The sequence below is a fragment of the Nicotiana tomentosiformis genome, chromosome 3 (assembly GCF_000390325.3).
Source record: "Nicotiana tomentosiformis chromosome 3, ASM39032v3, whole genome shotgun sequence".
Taxonomy (NCBI): domain Eukaryota; kingdom Viridiplantae; phylum Streptophyta; class Magnoliopsida; order Solanales; family Solanaceae; genus Nicotiana; species Nicotiana tomentosiformis.
The window spans coordinates 45,888,806-45,905,968 of NC_090814.1; the positions used below are offsets into that span (position 1 = coordinate 45,888,806).

Consider the following 17,163-nt stretch of genomic DNA (forward strand, 5'->3'; position numbering starts at 1 on the left):
AAAAACTAACTGTTGTTTAGCATATGTTATTTATTTTTGACTACAAGTTATAATGTAAAACTATGGGCCAGCAAGTGATATATTTTTTGACCGAACTACCAATTATGTCAAAAGCTCGTAGTTATACCTACTGTCACAGGTCTTTTACCATGTTTTTGAAGGTTATTAGTCCATACTTGTTACTAGTAAAAGTTAATCGTAATTGACTACCCTGATAGTGCAAAACTTTTTTTTAACGTTAATAGGATCATATCATAATTCCTATACATTGATGAGCTAAGATCATATTGGCTCTTTTCGGGCAAGTGCTGCTGACCCCAGGAACATATTGGCTCTGCAATTTTATGACATCCTCAAAGGGAACTAGATATCTAGTTCATTTCCATGGAAGCTGCCACTTGATGAGATTATTTCCATTCCTATTTTTCCCCTTTTCAAGAACAATTTTAGGCTCAAAACCTTAATTAGACCATAACATTAAGAAAAGGGTTCTGTAGAATGTGGCTTGCACATTGGAAAGAGAAGCTAACCCAGAATCCCAAGAATTCTTTGCAAGTCTTATATTGTTTCAATGATGATGACACTTACTCAAAAATAATTGGTGTACTTGAGCAATCCTCGTAGATATGATGACACAGTAATGAATGATGTCAATACCAATGGTTATCATTTATCATTGAGGTTGTCATCTTTCTCCAGAATTTTCTCATCTGCGGCCTCACTAGGTAAATTAGCAGCAGAAGGTATTTTTCCTGGGTAATTAGTAATCGAAGAATCTGATCCGATCATGCTGGGAAACATAAAGAACAATCAAATTAACTTGGGAGAGGCCAACAAAAAAGGTCTTGATGTGCAAAGGAAGATGGTAAACTGCATTGCTTACCTCCTGTCAACAATCACCATAGACCGGAGTTCACAGTTAGCAAACCTGCATGTATATGCAAAAACAAACATTTGAAATACTTGTTGAAGATTTTCTGTTCCATTGGATTGCTTCTGATTGCCATCAAAGCATTGTAGAACGTTCTACCGATTTACAGAACTGTTAAACCATGTGCTACTTTTAGAAAAGTAGTCCCTCTTGCTATAAAATTTCTAGATTTATCTTTTCTTTTCTCGTCAAATACTTAGTATTAAGTTAGCAATAACTTAATACCAAGAACAGTGTTTTATGTGATTTTAAAAACTGTGCAATCTCTTACATGCCAAGGAAAAGTGAAGGGACAATTCAACGACAAAAAAAAAAAAAAAAAAAGAAAGAAAGAAAGAAAAGAAATGGCCAGTCCGCCGGTGTTTGGTGAGGAAAGAAAGCATAATAAAATTACCGTTTGCAAATTTCCTTCTTCACAAAAGGATGACAGTCTGTTCCAAATGCATTCACTGTATGAAACAAGAGTCCATTATGTGAGACTACAGCAATCTCCTTCTCTTTTCGTGTGAGCAACCTGCATCGATGGGAAAGTTTACAATGAGGAACAGGAAAACTGATAAACACACCTACTTTGCCCATGATTTGGGTAAAGGATTACTTGTAAATCAGTAACAGGTTAACATTCTGATCTCATTAACCCGTATAACAATATCCAATCCCATATCTAGCTGCTGGTAGACCTGGCCCAACCAAATTGAAGTACAGAACATTAATAATCTTCATGGTAATAGTAAGTTTTACACTCTCTCTCTCCCTCTCCCTCCCTCCCTCCCTCGCTCCCTCCCTCTGATATTTCATCTAAATGGAGCAACATGTCAGTGAGGATTCATAGAGAACCCAATTTGTTTGGGATTGAGGCGTAGCTGATTGGTGTGCAGTTATGTATATATTTGAGAGGTCAGCTCCTGAATGATCAGAGGGGTTTCATGAGCATCAGAAGCAAGAGCTGAGCTCTACTTGCAACCCAGATATAGCTGAAGTCTTTCCTGAAAGACAACATCATTTATTGCAATCAATGTCAATATTTGCAACCAGAATGTGCAGATCAAAGAGAACCATTCTAACCTACAAGAAAAGACCCCAAAAGTATAATTAATGGGGTCAAGTCAAAGGGGTATAAAATTTCAACTACAAGAATTTTTATATATGAGCACTCGACTACTAGCTTTTCTGCTCTGATCTGATCCTTATTCCAATCACCAAAAAAAATGAAAAGAGGGAAACATCACCCTGGGAAGAACAGAGCAGTGAAGGAGGAGTAAAATGTTCTTTCTTCATTTATTTTTGGGATAATTACACATTTGATCACTCAATTATTGGCTAAGTTGCTCGGATTCGGGCGCTGGTGTCCGATACGGGTGCGGATCTAGATGTCAAATCCCTCATGATCTAAATTTTAAGATGTGAGGGTAGAGATGCAGGTACAATTACGGGTGCCGGGATTGCCTAAAAATATTTCAAATATCTAAAATAGAGTAATAAAAATATGTCTAGATTATGAGACATTAGGTGAAAAAATTACAAGGTATTTCGAGAAGGAGAAAATATTGATCAAGAGGAGAATCTGAGAATGAGATAAAAGGAAAAGGTCTCACATAGAAATTTCTATATAAAAGGTATTTCATATTTTTCAATTTCACCCTAACTTTTGTTTTGATTTCAAAAATCAATATATCTGTCCCATATTTCTCAGTCGATTTTTGTCAAAATACCCAAAATCGGTTGATCAAATCCGGTTGGGATCCCACACCTACGTTGTGTCGACATAGTGCGGCATCCAAAGTAAAGAGTCCGAGACTCCGAGCAACTTAGATTATTGGTAAATTCTTATTTTGATCCTTGTGACGCCAAATATATTTAACCTTCATTTTATTTAAAATGTGTGTTTTTGGTCTCTTTATATAGGAAAAAAGTTATAGTTAGATTAGTTTTTACAGCTATGTTACCCTCAAATATGGAATAACAATATAATTTAACATAGCACATGGGTAATTAAATGCTTTTAGCAATTAACAATTCATTAAAGTTGTGAAGATTAACAAGTAGATGGATTAAAAGTGAACACTTCAATTAGTTGAAGGATAAATGTGCTTAACCAAATATCACAATGACCAAAATCAGAGTTTGTCAATATTTCAAGAATTAAAAATTTCATCCCTTTTTTGGGTCGGTAGTGTCATATCCATGTTATGTCTTTGAAGTGAATATCTTTTCAATTATCTGTGATAAGAGTAAAGTAAAAGAGTGGTACTGTATCGAGGGATAGAATACAGTATTTCAAGTTTTTAACTTGTTCATCTCGGCGATGTTTCATAAATCTTAACATGCCGTTATTTCAGATCTAAGTAATTGTTACATGCACTCAAATGTTATTGAAATTCTGAGTATATTCAAGAAAAACTCTTCTCCATCCCTGACTTAGAATGCAAACTGTATCTTCCATAATCAGGTGAGGAGCTACACAAGCTCCACATTATCATCACTCTTGCGCTTCAGTATTAACAAAGACATTAGTCAGGAAAATTGAAAAGTAGCGATATCTCTTCTTTGCCAGCACCTGAGCCTACTGCAATATTTATCCACCCTCGCCGCTCCCCCTCCCCCCAAAACTTAGAATGCAAACTATTTCACATTCCCCAGCACTCTTAAAACATCACTATTAACCAAGAGACTAGTCAGAAAATAGCTAAACTAACAAATAACTCCTGTTGCAGCCTGACCATACTGCACCATATAGCTAGCTCTATACTTAACTCTCTCCACCACCACCACTCCCCCCCCCCCCCCAAGGACAAAACAAACAGGGCCACCAGAAAAAGGAATTATAAGGGGAAAAAAAGAGTGTTGCAAGACAGTTAATAGAAGGAAACCGTAATACATAATGCTCCTTCACTCCCTCAAGGTTAAATGATAGATAGGGGCACTAGAACAATCAAACTTCGAAAATTACACAAGTGCCCAGAGCAAGCTTTGCCATCAATTTGGAAAAATAGAAGATGAGAATGAAAGTTTGATTAATCATAGCGGCTTAGGGAGTAGAAATTAGGTTAATTTATTTCCTTGGATTTTGGAAGAAAAGAAGCAAACTCGTAGAGAAATTCACCAATGACGTTAAGGAGTTAGGGCACTGAAAATTTCAAAACTTCAGGTATTGTAATTTCTTTGACCCATTAGCATATGAAATTACAATACCTCAAGCTATGAAATTTTCACTGCAATGTCATCAGTGAATTCCTCTATGAGTGTGTTTTTTCTTCCTAGACCCAAGAAAATAAATTTTACATATATACATATATATAGAGAGAGAGAGAGTGAGTGAGTGAGTTTGATCTAAGAAGTATTAATGATGCCAATAATGAATCAATGATATGATGATGATGATGAGTGGGAGACATAATGATTAGGATTGTGGGGTAAATAATATGGAAATGATAATGAGTTAGTGGAATTTGATATGAAAAGCTAATCTGCTATGGGTGAAAAAAATGTAGTATTGATTTTTGTTCTTTTAAATTTAGGAAGAATAATGACTACCCAATGATTTGGGTAATGACGTGAGGGGTGATGATTAACTAATGATTGGGTTCTAATGATGAGATAATGATTGATAGCTTGTAATGATAAGATATGAGATGGGGAATTTGAAAACGAGACCTCTTATTTCACATTGCCACAAATACTGTTACTAAGTACATTGGAATATAGGAATCATCATGATGCCATGATTAAAATAATGATGCTGGCTTGGTGGTATGACTAAAGCCACTGTTTTGGCATTTTGGTACACTGCTAAAGTGCCTCATTTGGCATTTATTTGTGTACGGATTTTTAATTAATTGGACCGGGGGTGACTTTGATTTTGACTTGTCCTAAAATTGTGGAAATTATTCACCTAGACTAATTAGGACGTGTTATTTAGTATTTGGATAAAATGGTTGGCCTTCTAGACGTCGCAAGGCTGCGGAAGTGAGGTAAGTGAGACTTTAAACTTTGGCGCTTACTTTTCAAAGCTTACTTTTAAACTATATTTTGTCGGCCTGGTTCATGTGTTGGGACAAGCGTGTGCTTGGCAGAATCGGTAGTCTGTGACTGGCCGCGAATATACTATTTTATTTAAAATGCTGAAATAATTTAATGATTGACTGGTTGTGTGGCATGGCTTCGTGCCATAGCATTGGAATGTTCAATTAGTTTCTTTGCTCCTGTAATATACTTGGGGCATTATGTATGCCGTCGTGATAGATTTGGAGCATAGCATATGTTGTCGTAGACTCGTTGGGGTGTTTGGTTAATTTCCTCCACCATCGAATATGACAAGTCTTTAGCAAATTGTATGAGATGTGGTAGGCTCTTGTTGAATATTTTAATTATACTCGGCTGATATATTATAATGCATATGATTTTTGCACATATTATTTTGTCCTTGTTGTATTTGTATTTTCTAACATTTGTTCGATGAGTACTCAAAGGGACGGGTCAAGGATCTTACAGGGTTATATTTACGTATAACTCACTATTTACCTGCATCTCTATGCAGATATTGTTGCGGACGGCAGAGCTAGTGGATGATGAATTCGTTAGGGTTGATTATGTTGCTAAGGTGAGCCACCGCATTGTTCATAGAGGTCATCTTTTCAGCTTTATCTAGTTTATGCCAATTATTTCCTTTGCCTTGGGTTTGCATACCGGCCAGCTAAACACATATAACTTTATTAGATGCTCGACTGTCTTAGCGTGGGATTTGGGCTAGAGTTTTATTACTTAAGTAATCATTGATTTTCTATTAATAGATTATGGATTTGGTTGATGATTATTCCGCATTTAATTATTAATAATGCTCTTCTTTTCTCCCAGTGCTTGTATAAATGGTTAATTATATGGGATATAGTTCGCCTGGCGTGGAGTGTTGTGTGCTAATCATATCTAGGGACAGTTTGGGACGTGACACGAGCCTCGGCTTGTCGTGCCTAGGTTGGACAACCATTTTCTTAAGTGAAGCAACAACCGCTTCCTTCAACAAAGGGCTCGTAAGATGTAGCTAATTCGTAAGATGTAGGCTTAGCTGGCCTACTAGTCAATTTTTTAGATTTCTTCCTTGGGCCTCCTAGCTTTGTTTCCTCTAACCTTATTGTCATTGGGCTGAAATCTATCACAACTTTGAGCTTGTCAGTATCTCCATAATTATGGGCTATGCACTTTTGGCCTAAGGAGGGACCAGTGTTTAAAAAAGCGCTCGCTTCCTCGCTTTAAGCGAGAAGCGAGGCGAAGCGTGAAGGGCAGCGGTTCAGCAAGGTGAAGCGACTCAGGTCAGTAAAAGCGACCCCTTCTCTGTAAAAAGCGAGAAGCGGGGAAAGCGAAGCGAAGCGAAGAAGCGTCCGCTTTTCTGTTTTAAAATACCCAACCCTATTTTATTAAAAACGAGTTTTTTGGATTAAACACTGGTCTGGACTTCTTCAACTGCAACGACTAGGGTTCTTCAACTTCCAACAGCATCGACTTCTTCTTCATCTACTTCTTATTTCTGAAAGAATCTCAAAGCATCAACTAGGGTTGTTCTTCTTCTTCTTCAACTTCAAGTTCAAGACTTCAACAGGTATGTTCTGAACTTCTGATTTTCATTCTTCTTCTTCTTCTTTTTCTTTTTCTTTCTAAACGTCCAAAAAGAGGCGAAATGCTGGCAAATTTTTTCCAGAAAATTACTGCCCAATTTTTCCAGTTTTTAACAGAGAATTCCTCTAATTTTTTATATCCTTTATTCTTAGTTCTTATTGCCTTTCTTATGTGTTATGTAGTTGTTCTTTTAATGGCGCCAAAAGAAGATAGGAAAGACCCGGTTTGGGCTTACTCTGTTAGCGAGACCAACAAGATGGTCATTAGATGTCTTTTTTGTGATAAGATTTCAAATGGGAAAATCTATCGTCAAAAAGCACATCTAATCGGTGGTGATCCAAATGTAGAAGAATAGGATGCTCATTTTGTGCTTTAATTGATGCTACTATTTAGTTTTTTAATTAAAGTATTGAACATTTGCTTACAACTACATGTGTTGTCTATGCAGTATTTATTTTAATTTTATTTTTAAATTCCGCTTCACTTCAAAAAATCGAGCGCTTCACTTCTCGCTTCTCGTGAAATGGGGGTTGTCGCTTTTCCTCGCTTCACGCTCTTCACAACACTGGGAGGGACTGATTTAATGTCCATAAATCCTGGCCCAAGAAACCTAGGTCTAGTGTCATCTTCCACTTGCTTTCATCTGTCCTGACACTAGGCCGCTGTCAGTCATCATGTGCATTTAAGACGGCCTCTTCCCCAACTTTTCCTCCCGCCTTCCTCTTCGTTAGTTTGCTCCATATCTCTTCCTGTTTTTCTCGTCAATCCCAACTAAGGTTCCTGAAGGATTTGGGGTTAGGGACCATTTTTGTGCCCCTTCCGGGGGATAGTTATATAGGACATGGAAAACTTCCATAAGGTGGGGATCTCTTCCTTTTTTTTTTTAACAAAAAGTTTGACCCTAGATATGACAGTCAAGGCCATGACAAATTCCTCCTCCTGATAAGTAGTTCCATGCACCTGCACCACGGGTAATGCGCTGATATCAATTTTATGTATTCCGTCGAAATAGTCTTATATGAAGGTGTAATCTGGATGTCACTTGTTAGTTGTTACTTTAAGTTGGATGGTGAACATCCATATATCCAATGATAGAAACAAGTCACCATCTACCTTACCTGCATATATGATTATTTCGACGGAATACATACGAAATGATGTCAATATATTACTTAACCTACACTCCTTGATGTCGGCTGTTATCCACCCTGCCCTAGCTGCCCATTCCATGACTCCATTGATGCATCCTACTAGGTGGTCGAGACAACTAACTAAACAAGTCTCCACAAAGAATTTCCAGCTCTCAATGTCTTCCATTGACAATGAATAGAGGAACTCCCCATCAACTTTCCTTCAGTGGAAATCCGCATATAAGACTAGGGCCAGTTTCGCTGCTGCTTACCTATAAGATCTTGTAGACTCAAATCTTGCCATGTCTAAGTTTGATATAGTCCATTTACATATACCTACATCCTTTTGAGAAAGCAATTTAACTGTGTCTTAGAAATCATTACTTACCTTTTCAAAAAGATATCTCTTTTCTAGCAATCATTGGATCAGAAATAAGGCAAAAGGAGAAATTCCATCTCTTCTTCGACTTTACGCTCTTTTAACTGCATCAATTTCAGCTTGTTCTTGTCAATTTTCCTTATTACAATATGAATTTCTTTTACTTTAACAGAAGCATTAAAGACCTGTTTTTCATGTGCAAAATATATTGTCTTGCAAAGTCCAGCAATTTCTACAACCAAGAACAGACACAAACATTCCATTAACTTAAAAGACATTCCCTTCTTTACCACCGCCTAGAAGAGATAAAATTTGGGTTTTTGGGGGGGGGTTGAACCTAACCAGTTCAGGAATTTTATTCCCCTAGCCATGACTTCTTCCTTTGTCTCCCTAACATTGGCCTTCCAGAGGGTATCCTCGTCACTTTCAATCTGAACAAAATACCACAAATTCATTAGGTCCATGATAAGGGATATCATTTGAAATGACATATTATAGCCATACCAAGCACGTGTACTACTATTAAAGACATGGAAGAAGTTTAAATTGTTAAATACTTGCCAGTGAAAGATCAATTGCAGGAAAGAGACACTGATATTCACTTATGCTCCTTCTGCTATCACAAGGATGAACACCCTGCCACCAAATTATATTAGGTAGAAGTTAAATAACTGAAAGCATAATAGATCAAGCATCAGTTATCTTTTCATACAAACAGAAATTTGAACCACTAGATGTCACAGATCATAATTGACACAGTTAAGACAACATCTCTTTTTATAATGTAAAGTTACAATTATTGTATTCTGTGACCCAGCAGATTGAGAACAAAAGTGGAAAAAGAAACGTCTTATATAGCAAAATGACAACAGCCTAATCTCAAGAATAGGAAGAACAAGCAGGATGAGGGCTGATTATGAGCTTGAGAAAAACAGGGGAACAAGATAAGAACATAGATCTAACTGACTAGAAACTGGACTCAAATCATTTCTAGCTAGATATTTATAAGTATATTCATATATTTGTATGCAGAGGCGTATCTAGTGTAGAAGCTATGGGTTCAATTGAACCTATAGCTTTCGCTCATACCCTGTATTTTTGCCCAAACAATCGTACAAATAATAAATTTTGAGCCCATTAAATTAGATGAGATAAAGTAGAATTGCGAATCTGAACCCATAAATTTTAAATTTTGGATCCGCCTGTGTAAGCACTAATACATCCCAAAATTCGCAGATAAGAAGTGACAACAAATGTGTGCTTACAGTGTTCCAAAGACTAATTAACATATATTTTGCTTAATACATCATCCTGAAATGCTCTTCTATTTCTCTCCTTCACAACTCAACTCATAGAACGAGCAAGTTCACTATATACTCAACATTATTAAAATGGTAACTAAAACAGAGAGATACAAATTTACTGCCGATTTTACCAATACTGCAGAAGTCAACTCTCCAACTCCATTTGCAGCATATACTTTCTCATATTTCAAATACCCAAGATATCCCATTCTTAAGATTAATGAAATAGTTACTTTTCCATCTAGCATTTTTGCATGCTGGCAGTGGAGATATAACTTTTGCCACATTTGCTCAGGAATATTTCAACCTTTCTGCAGGTGTGATACAGACTTAAGCTCTACATAAGATGGAAGACAACTAAATAAAAGAGAACAAAGTATCTTGACAAGCAGAAAGGTGTTCAGCTGACATACCAAGTGTTCACGACAAAGCTCATGCGCCATGATAGGAGGGCAATCCAGACTAGAAATTGCAGAGCGGTCACTATATCCTGTGTTCGCCACCATCAATGGTAGTATATCCATCCTGTCTTTGTAGCCATCACCACCAAATACTCCAGCTGCTGTTTGCATTGTCCTGTAAAGTCAACCATAAGTTCCCATAAAGTTCCATAATAGCTACAACAACAACAAGAAGATAATAAGAAAATCGAAGCGAAAGAAACAACAGGTAGTAATAGAAATCTAATAATAAGAAAATACAAGACTAACACTAATACTACCGGTATGGAAAAGAAAAATTTTCGACTACCTACTAACTTTCTACCCTAATTCTCGACCTCCGCACCCTCCAATCTGAGGGTCATGTCCTTGATAAGCTGAAGTAGCATCATGTCTTGCCTAATCACCTCTTCTCAATACTTCTTTGGCCTACCTCTACCTCTCGTCAGACCCACCAAGGAGAACCTCTCGCACCTCCTTATTGTGGCATATGTGCCTCCTCTTCACATGCTCGAACTATCTTAGCCTCGCTTCTCGTATCTCGTGCTCCACGGGGTAACTCTCACCTTATCCAGAATATCTTCATTCATAATCTTATCTATCCTGGTATGCCCACACATCCATCTCAACATCCTCATTTCTGCTACTTTCATCTTCTGGACATGGGAGTCCTTGGCTGACCAACATTCTGCCCCATACAACATAGTCGGTCTAACCACCACTCTGTAGAACTTACCTTTAAGTTTTGGTGGCACATTCTTACTACACAAAACATCGGATCAACCCCGCTCCAATACAATGCGTGACATCCTCGTCAATCTCCCCATTTCCATGGATTACAAAAAGAGGTATGCAACACGAAGACTTCCCGGTGGGTCACCCTAATAGCTACTAAGATTGTAAATCATCCTAAAGGGAATAACCAAGTTTTGTCTGCCATGTCCCTACTGCTTTTGCTTGCTTGGGTTGGGTTGAAAAAGGCAAAATAAATCATGTGTCACATTCAAAGGGAGAAAATTTGATACCTTAGCATAGGAGATGTGACAACTAACTCAATTCTCTTAAAGAGGCCACTTGCATGAACGTGTTTACGCAAATTATCAACCTGATACAAGAGCCAAAGATATATAAGAAATAAGAATCGAGGTGCATCAAGAGTAAGAAGGAGGAGTATTTAGATTAAGTCAAAAATCGGGGATGCTCTCCCACCTGTTGCCAACCAAGTGTAGTAAGGTGTGCATCAAAATATTCAGGAGACAGGTATGCTTTGTAATTCTTGTCTCCTTCAACATTGTGAATGCCCTGACCATGCCTCACCTAGATATATGGTTTTAATAAGACCACAAAGCCTTCAAAATTGTGAGCAAAATCCAATAGGGAAGTCAACCTCGACTGTCCTTCAAAACAAAGTCATAACTGCTTGAAATCTTCAATACGAAGTACAACAAAAAACAATTCAGGAAAATTTGAACCAACCAGGTGAATTGTTTTGCAGCGATGCAAGGGAAACAATGTTGGACCTCCAGTGTTGTCCATGTTTGAAACTGCATCAGATAATCCAAGTTACAAAATAGAGGTGGGACAAACAGTAGAATCTATTTTACTTATGCTATAAAATATTTTCAAATGGCATTACCCATCCCAAATACACTTCATTCATATAAAGGAATTGAATGCAGGAAATAACTCTTGCTAATTCTTCAATACTCTATCAAAAGCTACAACAACAAGTAAAAACAATGGAGCTAGCAAAAACGTTCCCGCCTTCACAATAGTAGATACAGTCCCAAGCATTTTCCATCGATTGGGATTATGTAGTTGCTCAGAGGAAGGGAATAATTATAAGTTGTTAAGTATTTTTGTGACTGCTCTAGCCTAGGGGGAGAAGGGCATGTCCTACTGGTCAGACAGAAGCCTATCCACCTACCAGCCTGTCTTGTTCATATCGAGCTGGACAGGAGAGACTATCTATCTACTATTAAGAAAGGAAGTGGATAGGGTTTTAGTTACCCAGCTCGGTAACAAACAAGGTTCGGAGAACAAGCTAATTACGAAAGAAACCCTGTTGATTCTAGAGAAAGAGATGCTATTAAGGATACTTTAACAGAACCTTAGGACTTATCTTGAGTTGGGTATCCCTGACTCCATTCCTGACTAGAGAAGGGAATGCGGTGAATCACCAGTTTGGATCGAAGAATAGGCACCCACGAATTAGCAGCGTAGTTGCGGGTAACTTCCTTACTCTACCCCGGTCTTACTCCGACAGCGTACTATCCTAGACCTCTGTCTATCCCGACATTGATAGAAATTCATAGTTCTAGTACTTGCATTGAGGTCCGCAATATCCATTTACAATGAAAGCTTATCTGAAGCCAGGGTTTGTATAATTTAGAAAAAGGGAAATAATCAATCCTGGGAAGGTTTGATTCAAAGAGATGGTGCTTGTTCCCCCTTCCCTTATGGTCTTGAGCCTTTCTATAGGTGCTGAGATTCCATTCCATTAAGCCATTAGGATAGAATAATCAACGAATCTAAGCAAAAGAAAAATGAAGATCAAGTATAATTTATTTATTTTTTAAAAAAAGTTTACTAGTCCATCAAAAATGCGAAATTAGATGCGAAAGGTGGAACTCACCAGAAAGGGAATAGCTGCGACTAGATGAAACAGGGAGCAATCTAGAAGAATCTGGAGATATCTTGGATTAGGATCGAATAATGAACAAGACAAAGATTTCGAATTTTTACTCGCAATTCCACCGCTACTATATAGATGTAATTGTGTGGTGAATTAGTTGAGGTGATCAAACTGATCCGAACGCCATCTTTATAAATAAAATAAAAAACTCAACTTTTTCAGAGAGGTTGATGAGGATGGGAGTAACTTATAGCCTCATCTATTGCTGCTCTCTCATTCTTCTGTCTTTGATCCACTCTATTGTTGTCCTTATCATTTTGATTTGATAATACAAACGAGCTAATTATATACTGACCACATACTTCTGTTGAATTGTGTGTTTTGCCCTTCACTATTGCACTATTTTTCTTGAAATTTTGTTTTGCAATTCTATTAGTTGTCTAAAAAAAAATAAAAGAATTACTCTCTTGCGGTCTCTGTGTTTAAATGAGACGAAGTTTTAGAAATGTAAAAGGATTTTTGGCATGTAAATCGAATTTATGCGAAGTATCAAATTATTCCTTTAAATGAATTATGTGAAAGTATTATATGTGTTTTCATTTTCTTCCTCTTTGTAAAAGAATGAATTTTTATATTAATTGAGCCCCGTAAGTAAGCATAATAAAAATTAGCTTATTTTGATAAGTATTTTTCAAAAGTGTTTTTTTCAAAAATACTTTTAGTGAGAAACAGTTTGCATTTGGCTAATTAATTTGAAAAGCACTTCTAAGCAGCAATCAGTGTTTGGCCAATCTTTTAAAAAGTGCTTCTAAGTGTATTTTTCTCAAAAGTGCTTCTGGGAAGAAGTTACTTTTTTCTCCTTCTCCAAAACTGCTTCTTTTTCTACTCAAAAGCATTTTTTTCTAAAAGCTTGGCCAAACACTTCAATTTTGAAAAAAAAATATTCTTTTTGAGAAGCTTGGCCAAACAAGCTATATAACTTGTTCTAATTTATTTTGGATTGATGCATAATTTTTCTTTCTTACTGTAATTGGGCCTCAATAAAGCATGTCAGACATGATGAAGTTGAGTTTTGACAATTACACAAATTTTGTCACGATCCAAAATCTCAATCAACCAGAGTCGTAATGGTGCCTAACACTGCTTGTTAAGTGTCACGACTTAAACTCCCACCAGAGTCGTGACAGTGCATAACACTGATTTCTAGGCAAGCCAACCTTACAATAACCATAGATTCAATTAACAAAAGTTTAAGAATCTCAACAACAAAATAATCATAAATATCTGAAAATAGCAACAATACCGCAACTACAACCATCCCAATTATATGGTGTTAGCGAGTACATGAGCACTACAGAATCTCAAAATACGTAGTCAAATCCTCAATTCAAACTGTCTGAATGATAGAACAGTGATAACAGAAATAAACAAAAGAGAACTTCAAGGTCTGCGAACGACATAGGAGCTACCTCGTAGTCTCCACAAGTTGGTACCGGTGTGAACTCTAAAAACCACCATGCCCAGAAGTACCTCGATCTACACATTAAGTGCAGAGTATAGTATGAATATAACCGATCTCATGTACTCAATAAGTAACAAACCTAACCTCGGGCTAAAAGTAGTGACGAGATCGGAAGAAAGTCAGTGTCCAACACCAATAATCAATAATAATTCATAATATAATAAAGACAGTAAAAGTAAATAACTCAAAAGATATCATGTTCAGCTCGTTCATAATTACGAAAAAATTAGACATACTTTTCAAGTATAACAGTCAAAGCCCAATCTTTCACCGAAATTTCTAAAATGTGAGTTTATCAATGAAACTGTGATTTTCTAAACTTTCAACAATAGATAAGACATTTCGTTTACCAGCTTGCATGAGGAAAATACACTATTATGCTTACATGCCAAGTCAATAACATCACAGTGAAATCATCAAGTGCACTCACTCTCAGCACACGCATGGTGCCTGGCACAAGTGACCCTCACCATCATACACACAATCACACTCAGCACTGTACGGGTGCCTGGCACGAATGCCCCTAACCAAATACACAAAACGACCGGCAGGGTCGTTGTATTCTCCCCCTCCTAAATAAATGTTCGTCCTCGAACGAGTCTAGAATCATACATGGAGTCTCAAAAATGTGAGGATATCTGCTCCACATCTCCTTCTCAGTCTCCCAAGTAGCCTCATCAACCAGCTGACCTCTCAAATAAACCTTCATTGAAGCTATATTCTTTTACCATAACTTTCGAACCTACCGGTCCAAAATAACCAACAGCTCCACGTCATAAGTCAAATCCCCATCCAACTGCATCGTGCTGAAGTCTAATACATGTGACGGATCCCCATAATACTTTCGGAGCATATAAAAATAAAACATTGGGTGGACACCCGATAGACTAGGTGGCAAGGCAAGTCTGTAGGCTACCTCTCCAACTCTCTCTAACACCTCAAAAGGACCAATAATACCGAGGGCTCAACTTGCCTTTCTTACCGAACATCATCACACCTTTCATGGGCGAAACTCTGAGTAGAACCTTCTCACCCACCATGTATGCCACATCACGAGACTTCCTGTCTGCATAACTCTTCTGCATGGACTGCTCTTTACGAAGCCGCTCCTAAATCAACTTCACATTCTCCAAAGCATCACACGCCAAATTAGTGCCCAACAATCTAGCCTCCCCAAGCTCAAACCAACCAACCGGAGAACGATTTTTCCTCCAATATAAGGCCTCATACGGAGCCATCCGGATACTCGACTAATAGCGTTTTATAGGCGAACTCTGCAAACTGTAGAAACTGATCCCATGATGCCCCGAAATCAATGACGCAAGCTCATAACATGTCCTTCAATATCTGAATAATATTCTTTGACTGTCCGTCCATCTAGGGATGAAATGTCGTACTCAGCTTAACCCGTAGCCGTTCCCCGTTTTCTCGTGAAAGCGGGTTTTAACATGTGACAACTCTTTTGAATGCGGATCTTAAAAGAGAAGAGTCACCATTTAACGATTTTAAGGTGTGTTAGGATACATATTTGCAAATAACTCTATTTTAACTAGTCTGTGTTACCAAAGATCAGGTAAGGGCTCAAATTACCTTGAAAAGAAGGTGTTAGGCACTCTTCGAGGTTCACAACTGTGGTTCCAGGATGAATTCTAAACTATATGAGATTTATCAAATTAATTATTCTAAGTGAGCATGCCCGTTAATCCATTATTAAATTAAGGGAATAAAAAGTCTAAGTAAGTGATTAGTTATTCTAGGTGGAATATGTTGAAATAATTAATTGAGAGAAATAATACACAAATAATATAAAGGGAATAATTTGAAAGAAATACTACATCCATTAACTAACATTAATTGGTACAACCTTTCGATTACAAAGATGTTCAACCAACTCACAAATCTAGATCCATTAACAATACTAATTACTAAAATATACAAGAGCAATTAGACACAATTGGGGGGGGGGGGGGGTTCCTAAATTGTTTAGCCTAAAGGATCATCCTGTATAACATAAATAATACTTCGCAACTTTTAAGTGCAATGGTTGCTCATATTATCCAGCGAGCAAACTATCATCTCCAGCTACCCGATTACTATTTTTAAGTTGTTTACCTAAAGCGCACTAATTTAATTCTAAGTCGTATCCTATGTGTGCCTACCCATCCCATGCCTATGGTTCAGGAGGTGTTGAACTACTATATAGGTAGTTCTAGTCACATCCTAGGTTGCTTAAAATTAAAAGACTAAGCGCCAAGTAGTTAGAACAAATAGGACTTCAGACGCACATTTAGCATAAAAATGGCTCATGTTTACCTCCACAAATAGACTCATATGAACGTCAAAATATTATCATTTAATAGTTATGGAAGAGTGGCATAATTGATAAATGAATTGCTCTATGAACATGCTCTTCTAGTAGTGAGATCAAGTCGGGCAGCCATGAGCTAATGTGCATTGTTGAATAAAATTGACCTAAAACAGGATTTCTATGTGAAAAACGTAGATAACCAGTAGTGAGTTGATCAAGTTCATGATTTATACATGGATAATCTAACAAAGCAGATTTCACTATTTAAGTCCTATAGGAAGGATCTTTAAATGATCAAGTTTTAGACTATTTTTAACGACACAACAATTATGTGATACAAGTTTTTGTTTATGGATCTTATAGTCATGATTTCTAGACGTGAAGTGTTAAGATCATAGTTTGAGGACATGGTAGCATGGACGGTTTTAATTACTTAACATAAGATCATTTAGGCATGATAGCTAAGTGGGTCACAAGGTATGATTTCTAGGTGTAGTGGCAAATAATCAAACGAATAAATGAAAGTATGTCCTATGGGCATGCTTTCTAAACGAATAGTAAGTCACGTTGGTAGCATTTAGTTACCAGTTACTTATGGTCCTAAACTCATGATTTCTAAGGGAGACAGTCAAATTTGAAAATTTTATAGGCATGATATCTATTAACAGATAATACGCAGAAGCAAAGCATTATCGTCATGTAGCAGGCAAGGCTTATTTGATCCTATAGGCATGTTATCTATCCATTCATGCGAATGTTAACTACCCCAGCCGCCCTCTTTTATTAGTTTCCCCATGATCAGTGTTTACAAATTATTACAAAATAAAATAAATAGTTACAAGATCAATACAAGTACACTAATAACCCAGTAGCATATCTGGACATTCAAATAGACTTAGAACTT

General features: G+C 37.1%; 1 protein-coding gene and 1 long non-coding RNA gene across 5 annotated transcripts; both read right to left on the minus strand.

Annotated features, from left to right (window-relative positions):
* Positions 1-444: 444 nt before the first annotated feature.
* Positions 445-12,753, minus strand: LOC104108422 (phosphoglycerate mutase-like protein 1). 4 transcript variants are annotated; one of them, XM_009617445.4, is made up of 10 exons: positions 12,430-12,753; positions 11,271-11,338; positions 11,004-11,111; positions 10,820-10,899; positions 9,768-9,930; positions 8,612-8,686; positions 8,393-8,481; positions 1,326-1,445; positions 884-928; positions 445-790 (listed from the first exon to the last, which is right to left on the minus strand). In XM_009617445.4, the coding sequence occupies exons 2-10, from the start codon at positions 11,328-11,330 to the stop codon at positions 667-669; spliced, it is 864 nt and encodes a 287-aa protein (XP_009615740.1). In that variant the 5' UTR covers positions 11,331-11,338; positions 12,430-12,753; the 3' UTR covers positions 445-666. The 4 variants fall into 4 exon arrangements, with proteins under 4 accessions (XP_009615740.1, XP_009615748.1, XP_009615758.1 ...); XM_009617453.3 differs by having other exon boundaries at positions 11,004-11,186; positions 12,430-12,752; XM_009617463.2 differs by lacking the exon at positions 12,430-12,753 and having other exon boundaries at positions 11,004-11,143.
* On the minus strand, positions 3,126-7,435 carry LOC138907019 (uncharacterized). Its single transcript, XR_011414703.1, has 2 exons — positions 7,106-7,435; positions 3,126-6,134 (listed from the first exon to the last, which is right to left on the minus strand). It is a non-coding gene; the product is annotated as an uncharacterized lncRNA (long non-coding RNA).
* Positions 12,754-17,163: the final 4,410 nt, after the last annotated feature.